The 8,690-nt window shown below is 45.6% G+C and overlaps 1 protein-coding gene across 1 annotated transcript; it reads right to left on the bottom strand.

Annotated features, from left to right (window-relative positions):
• Positions 1 to 223: 223 nt before the first annotated feature.
• Positions 224 to 4,032, bottom strand: LOC100840010. The gene is made up of 4 exons (XM_003570203.4): positions 3,547 to 4,032; positions 1,397 to 1,471; positions 1,151 to 1,291; positions 224 to 1,044 (listed from the first exon to the last, which is right to left on the bottom strand). The coding sequence occupies exons 1-4, from the start codon at positions 3,718 to 3,720 to the stop codon at positions 724 to 726; spliced, it is 711 nt and encodes a 236-aa protein (XP_003570251.1). The 5' UTR covers positions 3,721 to 4,032; the 3' UTR covers positions 224 to 723.
• Between the last annotated feature and the right edge of the window lie 4,658 nt (positions 4,033 to 8,690).

Genomic DNA, 8,690 nt, shown 5'->3' with positions numbered 1-8,690 from the left:
GCTGGCCAAATTAAAAGCGACAAACAGTCTCGACAGACAAGAGCAAGAGCCAGAGAGAGATGCACTCCACCAGAGCTAGCAAAGATCGACCTATACGCCCAAGATTTAGTGTAGACTTTGGGCACGCAATGAACAGTCAGCTCAGCTAGTGAGCAGCTTCAATTTGAACACCAATCAGTAAAATACAAAATCAGCTTCAACTGGGGCACACAATGTACAAACCATCACTAGCAACAGATTTTTTTTTCACATAATATATATGGGGGGATGATATCATATTTATATGTAGTTATGGAGGTGTATGCGAGTAAACCCTGGCCTGTTACAGCAAAATACAAAATTGGTAGCCACCTCGTGGGGGAGCCTGCCTGCCCCACACAAGAGCCTGTGGCTACCTAGGCATGTAAACAGGAGGGAACTGCCTACCCTTTCTCTTTCTCTCTCTGTCTCACCAAAACACACTTGCCTAAGCTAGCTAGAAGTGGCCCTAGGTCACAATTAGGCCCCTCCCAAACTAACCCAACACTCTCTACATGGCTAATCATAGGACTATAACACAAACACTACTATGATATGATAAGCTACTACGTACTACCACCAATAGGAGACTAGTACTAGCTATAGCTACCGGAGAATTAATTAACAGCACGTCACACATATAGGTGGTGGGGGTGGTGGACTGGTGGCAATGGTAACCAACCATGCAAGGGATGCATGCTTAGCTTAAGCTAGGGGGGATCTGTGGGGGGCACCCTTCCTCCTGCTGCCCAATGACAGCATAATCTGGGGGAGGAACCCTCCCCCTTTCTTCCTCTTCACCACCTCCTCGCCGCCACCGCCGTCGCCATTTCCTGCATTGCCACTGGACCCGCCGCTACCGCCACGGCGGTGCGCAGGGTCCTCAAGGATCGAGTTCGGTGTGGCCGGCCCCGCATTAGCATCGCCTACGTGGAGGTTCTCGAATCGCGGGAAGGGGAGCTCGTCGCCGGCGCGGTACAGCAGGATGTCTGAGAGGTCCCCTCCCTGCATCACTACATGGTCCACCTGCACACACACACGCACATGTACTTGCATGAGTCAGCATGTAACAACAACTTGTTTATCTTTAATCAACGGTTAGTGCTAATTATTTATCTTGTTAATTAATTACCTTGCAGGAGAGGCAGCAGAAGTGGAAGGGCTCCTGCAGGATTCTGTCACACGCGAGGCAGATGTTGCCGGAGCCCTTGAACGGCCTGGACTGAGGCCTCGGCTTCAGGAAAATCACCTTGGCGCTGTTGATCGTGTAGGGCTGAGTCACACATGCATCCAGAGCACAAGTTAACATATTATACTAGTAATCAGCATCATCAACCAAAGTACAGTACTCCTGCCAGTAATTAAATTGATTAATCACCTGGACATAGGAGCAGTCGATGAGCTTCTCGAGGTCACCCAGGCGGACGACGTCATTGTACACGTAGCGCCGCACCTGGTTATTACATGCAGAAATTAAATCACTGGGGATCAAACACAAGCTCTTGCTTTGAGATACGTACTGGTTATGGGTGAGGGCAATTCTGGGATTTGTTCTAGCAGAGGCAAGGCCGGTAGGAGTACGCTAGTGCTGCTGCCAGTGCTCCTCCATTGGGCAACACATCAATGGAGGACTATGCTTTGACCGTGTGGTGGTCGTAGCATTGCAGAGAAGGCCCCAAACCCAAGGTCACAAATACGCAATGACAGAACTGCCCCTACCGGGTGCCTCATACTACGGCCAAATCCAAGCCAGGATTGGAGGGTACATAGGGTAAAACCAAATCAGGGGTATGTCGGGGGGTGAATGGTAAAAGAAAATGAGTAGCGGGGTAGAAAGCTTTTTGGGTGACTAGCGATTCACTGTGGCCTGAGTGAATAGTATCACAAGGCCCCTTTGGAGGCTAGCAGGGAGGAATAGCATCGAGGCTTTCTTTGGTAAAATCGACAAGGAGCCGATTTACCCTACGCGCACAGACGGTAAAATCTGCTTTGCGACTGTCGTAACAATCATAAGATGCCCCATTTTTTTACCATGCACACCGCCTGCTTTTTCGCAGGGTTGGTGGAAAGAAGAGGAACCAGGGGTACATGTTTCCATACATGGCAAAAGAGTTCGGATAAACCGGCCTTTTAATGGCAAATTGCCCAGAACCATGAGGTAATCAATCATCCTAAATGGCATAGGAGCTGCTAATGACTCGTGTGAAAAAGAAAAAGGTAGGAACATCTTGGGAAAAGGGGAAATTTACAATCAAGATCGCTTTTGGACCAAAGCCTTTTGTATGATGTGTGAAATAAGAGCATGCATGGTAGAATTGAGGAAAGGGTTTGTGACATTGCAGTAAAATTGGTATGATAACAAAAGTGGACTCTGCCCACGTTCTAGCATAAGCGGTAAAAAAAATTACCCTAGTTCCATCACATCAGAGATTTCTACGCACGCCAGAAATACTGATCAAATTGGTTGCAATGAAAAGAAAGGAGATGGGAACAGGCAGGAAGAGGACAAGAAATTTTTAGCAAAAGAGATCAAGCAAAGCAACTGCATGCAACAGAATCTCTGCCCCTTTTTAACCAAAAAGATGCAACTACTTTTTCCACCTTCTGAATTTATCTCTGCGCAATCAATCACAAATTTTGCAATTAGATAGCCTCCCCAAAAGTAATCCATCCGCTACAAATTAGGCAGAATCCCGCCGCTTTTGCGATTTATGGGATGGTTGCTTTATGCAGATCAGGTGATAGTTACATGTTGCAATCAGCATCCTAATTCAGGGCCTGAAAAAGTGGGCATGGCCAAGAACTCGCAAGACGACAAGGACGAGGACCCAAGCAAAGTACATGAGGGATTTAGCTTGGAATTCTAAAAGGGTGAGAGAGATGATTGTATCTTGTATGAGCTTCAATGATAAGACAGCTACTCCGGCTAGATGATGCATGGATCGGAGCTTATTAAGCAAAATCTAAGTGAGAAAGGAACAGCACATGAAGGGAGAGACAGCACAGGACAAAACAGAAAAGCAAACAACTATCTCCTCTCGGCATCTCTAGTCTAGTCGTAGTCGTAGTACTCATTATTAAATTTAACCTGATTGCTCTTGCGCTGGAGTTCTAATTAAGCCCACACCGGATGGGCTAATTCAGGGCATGCACATGAAAAACATCTGATCCTTTCAATTCGTTTTGCCTGTCAACTCACACCAAGCAGATCGACAGCAGAAACTACGCAAGAAACACAAGAACTGGAAGAACAGAAACATATGTGAATAATCCTACAAAAAATAAAAAATCCAAGAAACCGAAGTAGCGAGGGAGATCATGCATCTCCTGGACCAAATCAGGAGATCAAAGAACGAACAAGGAAGGCCAAGAATTACGCACGCATCTTTTCTACTACTGCTACATGCAGCATGAAATCAATCAATTAACCAGGAAACGAAAGCGAATTGAAGAGATTAAGTGGAAAGATTAGTAAATTGTGGGTGAGATTAAGGAGGAGGAAGAAGAAGGGATTAATCGGAGATGAACCTGGAGGAGCGGGTGGTGGCGGTGCGCGGGGGCGCAGTGCGGGCAGATGGCGGTGCAGCAGGCGAGGCAGAAGATGTTGCGCTCGTTCTTCTTGCGGCTCTCGTGCGAAGGGCAGCCGCCGAAGAAGCTCTCCTCCACCAGGCCCCCAACCCACCCCGGCACCCTCATCCCCATCTTCTCCCTCCCTTCAAATCTTCTCTTCCTTGCTCTGTTTCTTGGCCAATTCTCTCCTTGCTTTGATCTCTCTTTTGTTTCTTGGCAGGCCAATTCTGTTTTCCTGTCTCCCAACCCGGCCCTCCTCTCTCTCTGGTTTAGTGGTGGGGGTGTTGTGTGAAAGGCGTACGAATAGATGTGGGTTGTCTTCTTCTAGTCCTAGAGGGGCAGAGAATGCAAGTAATCCATTGTGGGATGTGGGGAGGTATTTATAGAGGGAGAGAGACGAAGAATCGATGATGAATTGATGATGATATGCGTCTATCCAACTACTCATGCGTTTGAGATGTCACGGTACAATTGTTGGGGTTTTTGGTTGGATGCGTTCCTTTTGTTTGAGATGTCATGGGGCCTGGCATGGCAAAGATCAATTCCCTAGTCTTGTTGGATGATTATTGATCAGGCGTGTACTTACTCCGTTTCATGTTAACTGATTCAAATTTGTCTGAATATGGATGTATCTATATGTTTTCTCCGTACAGAAATAAGCAACGTGGATTTGTATAGATTCTTATACAAATTCACGTCACTTATTTTGGGTCGGAGGGATGCTAAAATACATCTAGATACATGTAACATTTCGACGCTTAATATGAGATGCACGGAGTATACATATTTGCGTGTGTGGCTCAAGGGGGCGGATGTAAATAATCGTGAACAGAGAGTGGTTTTGCATTGTTTGTTTGTTTTATTTTGGTTATGGTATGTCAAAAGATTGAGTAAAATATTTTCTTTGTTCTTTCTGAACTGTTTTACAATCCTCAGTTTGTTGCGTCCACCAGTTCAGCTTGAGAATTAAATCGAACACTGTACAAAAGAGTTGAATTTGTAAAAGAAACACTTGATAAATTATTGTTTTTGCATTCATGGTGGCGTGTTGCTTCTAGTGGAAGACTGGAAGTATGGTTCCTTCTAGTAGAAGGCCTCAGTACACAAATATTTATTCGGTCTCGTTTCGCAAGTTCAGATAAGGAAGAAGCTCCCGAGCAAGTAGTAATCCACCGATCCACGAGAACTGATGAGAGAACATAAAATCACTGCAGGTACGATCTTTTTTATGCCCGATGGTTTTATCTACGGCTGGAGCACGTCAAACAGCAGCGAATCCACGGCTGTTACCAAATGTTGTACAGTAGCATAATCGTAAACAAAAGTATTGTACGTGAAGCAGTGTTCATGCATGTCACGAATTAGATGCATAATCACTCTAAAATCCAGTTTGTTTCTTCTTCTCCTTTTGAACTTTTGAAATCTCAATCGTCTCGTCTGGAAGCCTGCTCCCCTTTATGCAAAGAAAAAACAGAATGGCAGGACATCAGTAAACAAAACCAGCGTTTTTTATTGTGTTTGCTTTGGCCACGGTGTTAGTACTGGGTACCAGTACTCGTGTACCACCCTCTGCTTTTCTGCTTCTTGTTTTACATGGCCGTTCGGCCTCTCTCCCCCCTCTCTCTCTTGCTGGTGATGATCTGATCCGATCCCCCTCCTCTCTCCTTTGTTTGGACTGCAGCGAGTGAGCCATCTTTGGTGGTGGTACGACTGCACGTCGTGAGAACAGAGCAGACCAGACGATACCAATACATTGTGTTGTCATTTGAACTTTCAACTTTGCCCGATTGGTTGTATAGCCTCGTAGGTTGGTGCTCGTCTATAGAATTTTGCTTTACTGCTCTACTCCATTGGAGTCATGGCAATCTTCCGAACCTACGTTACTTCCTCCTTATCCATGGCTTTTGCAGAATGTACACACAGAGCTGGAAAATGGCCATGCATTTGTACTACGGAATATACCCGCTGTGCAAGGGTCAGTGGTTTGAGCAGTAAGTATCTGTACCGTTGGGTGATAATACAATTTTTCTTGCGAGCGGCCAATGATCGGAGCCAATGAGGTACGTAATCAGTAGTACTACAAAGTTACTATAAACGAATTGTGGTTGGGTTGACACTGCAAAATTGAGTTTTTCTTCGAGGTTCCATCTCAGAGGTAACTAACCCTCTGCCATGTTTGTTGTAAGCTGTAACTGTATTGTACTGTAGCAGCATCAGCATATCCAAGAGGAACCAGACTTGGCTCTCACCCTTTTTTCCACTCTCTTCTTCCTGAAGCCTCCATCTCTGAAGTCTGAACACTTGTACTGGTCATCAATTCAAGGTACCGTACGTACTAAACTAATGACTCTCAACTCTCAGGTCAAGTCCATTGACGGCTTTCTGTGACCTAGATATTGAGGAAGCCCATATGTAAGGCCCACTTTTCTTTTCTTTCCCTGGGCTGCAGTGTACTATTTTTTCTCATCCTTCTTTTGGGCTCCTCATTAGCAAGGAATCACATACCGGGTTTGCTGGTTTATATTAATTTGGATCTATTTACACTACACCTTATATTAATTTGACAGTATAAAATGGGTTACGCTTTTTACGTACCGGAGGAAGTATAAAATGAGTGATCGGGTTTATTACTATGCTTATGACGTCCATTGTCGAGTTTCAAAAGGTTTGGAGAATTCTTCAGTTTACTGATTGGTCTTCTTGACAATTGACATGCAGTAAAGAGGTCCTGAACGGCGCTCGTGGTCGGCAAGACGATGGGCAGCCCACACGGCCGGAAGAACTGACCTACAACTCGGAAAGGCACGATGATTATGTCGATCGACTGTTAATTGCGAGTACTGATCGGCCTCGTGATCCGGTGACAAAGCGCCCAGAGACCTGCAGATCACTACCCGTAGATCAGCAAGCAAAGTGCATCCTGCCATTCAACGGTGAGCTGCCAGTTACTACTCCAGCTAGCTAAACACCAGCTATCTGCATTTGCATTTGCAGATCGAAGCACGCCTAAAGCTGACACGGTGATGGATGTGATGCGTGATGGATCCCTAGCTTAACTGAAACTTTCGGCCGGCTTGAATTGAAATGAAAGCCTTTTCTATACGACAATGCATGCTGGCTGCATGGTCAGATGTTCCGATGACTCCACTGCGCCTGCACTGTGCGTGCTTTGACCATCGTATTTACTATCTTCGCATGCATCGGGATTCCCGGCTAGCTACGGGCCTTGGATGTCCAATTTTATGATTGCCTGCCTATCGATGCTAGTGACTCAACTCACAGTAACAGCTCGTTTTGCAACTAAAGATTCATTTCTGGTCAGGATTTCATTTGGTTGAATTTAAATTTCGGTTTAAAAAATCATGTTTGTCTATCTCATGAAATTAAAGAGTGAGAGACAATTTTAAAGAAATGATGTCTTTTAGAGAGAAATTGAGACTACTTATAGTGTGATTCAATGGAATTTGAAATTGAATTCCTGTGACTAATTTCGTGTCAACCAAACAAGTTGGTTTTTAAATTCAAAATGAATTCTACAATTCGATCTATGCCTAAATGATGGGTGACAGCACGAGCTGTAATAATTCCCAAGTGTGACATGTATACACATTGATGAATCATGCAAGTGATGCATGGCTGAAGGACCATGAAGTGATGAAGACTGTAGCCGGCCCGGATAGCTAGGCGTCGATGGATGGATCGTACGCTGGGCGGCCGGTGGCTGGCTCCATGCATCTGCTAGCTGCATGCCGCCCAGCGCAGGCCAAAACGTACGGCGCCACAAATGGCGTCTCAGAAATCTGACGCCATATACCGAGACATGTACTACCTCTCAGCGTTGCAATTAAACTACGCGCTGTACAATTAACCTGTGCACAGTTTTTGGATACACCCAGACATGAACAGATAGCGCGCTAATAACTGCATCAACATCGTTACCTAGTTCTAACTACGTCTCCCTTGGAATTGGATCAGGCATTAATTATGCTAGTTAATCCTTCACCACCAAGGCAAGGCATGAAGGCAAGGCATTCGCATGACACCCTCGATCGACGTCGGCAAGGATTCTTCCATCCATGGCAGCGGTAGTTATAAGTTGTTGCAGCAAAGATTGCTGCAAGTCGTACGTGCCAACCCGAGAGTCCATATATAGTCTGCACATAGCTAGCAGCGTATGCCAGAAGTTGCATGCGCAAGGACCGTGGAGCTCTACTAGTGTTTGGTACTCCACTAATGGCCAGGAGACCCACCCTGCAGGATGCATGCCCGTGACTGAGTGGATCGACTGTGTGTGGTCGGGAGTGGCATATGCCTTGGACTTGGTGGTGCGGCTGCTGCTATGTAGTCCATGCATTGGGAGACAGGCAGATTGATTGCCAATTGTTGGGGGGACAGAGCTTCCTCTCAGTACCACTCAGTCCTCAAATATCTAGTCGGTGCTCAGCTCCTGCAGTCCTGCTCCTCTTGTTGGCGCCGTGATTGACTCATCGATGCCAAAACAGCATCTACGTTCGGGGGAGCGGCCGGGCAACTGATCCAAAGAGGGCGTGCTTTGAACCCAAATTGGCCCCAAAATTTTTGTCACCAAAACAATACTCCGTTCCATAATTCTTGTCTCAAATTTGTCTAAAAATTGATGTTATTCTTAAAAAACATGTACATACATGCAATATTTCGACAAGAATTATGAAACGGAGAGAGTACTCCCTCCGTTTCATATTATTGTCTCAAATTTGACAAAAAATGGATGTATCTATTCCTAAAAAGAATCTAGATACATGTAATATTTCAACAAGAATTATGTAACGGATGGAGTAGTTGATTATGATTTTGTTAGCCCTGAAAAGTCACCAAACCAAACACTGAATTACTGAATGCCGCGGCAGTTTTCTGTCCATGCATATGTTGTCACACAGGTCCGGGCCGGGCCGAGGGAGTAGGCAGCTCCTCTGCGAGAAGCCCGTAGGGAGCTCCGTCGTCGTTGGTGAGAAAGAGCTCCGGGGGACCGTTCAGGCCCATAAATTGTACAATGGGCATAGTAAAGCCCACTTTATTTATTTGCCCACTAAAGCCCATTTGCATCCTCTTTCCGAAAGCCCATC

The sequence above is a fragment of the Brachypodium distachyon genome, chromosome 3 (assembly GCF_000005505.3).
Source record: "Brachypodium distachyon strain Bd21 chromosome 3, Brachypodium_distachyon_v3.0, whole genome shotgun sequence".
NCBI lineage: Eukaryota > Viridiplantae > Streptophyta > Magnoliopsida > Poales > Poaceae > Brachypodium > Brachypodium distachyon.
This window is presented reverse-complemented; position numbering and strand designations above follow the sequence as displayed.

Bases quoted from the DNA above. Each gene is read 5' to 3' on its own strand.
- LOC100840010 (XM_003570203.4), bottom strand. From the start codon at position 3,720: ATGGGGATGAGGGTGCCGGGGTGGGTTGGGGGCCTGGTGGAGGAGAGC. The intron at 1,292-1,396 runs GTGATTAATCAA...TGTGTGACTCAG, and splicing joins TCGACTGCTCCTATGTCCAG to CCCTACACGATCAACAGCGC. The intron at 1,045-1,150 runs GTAATTAATTAA...GTGTGTGTGCAG, and splicing joins TCTGCTGCCTCTCCTGCAAG to GTGGACCATGTAGTGATGCA.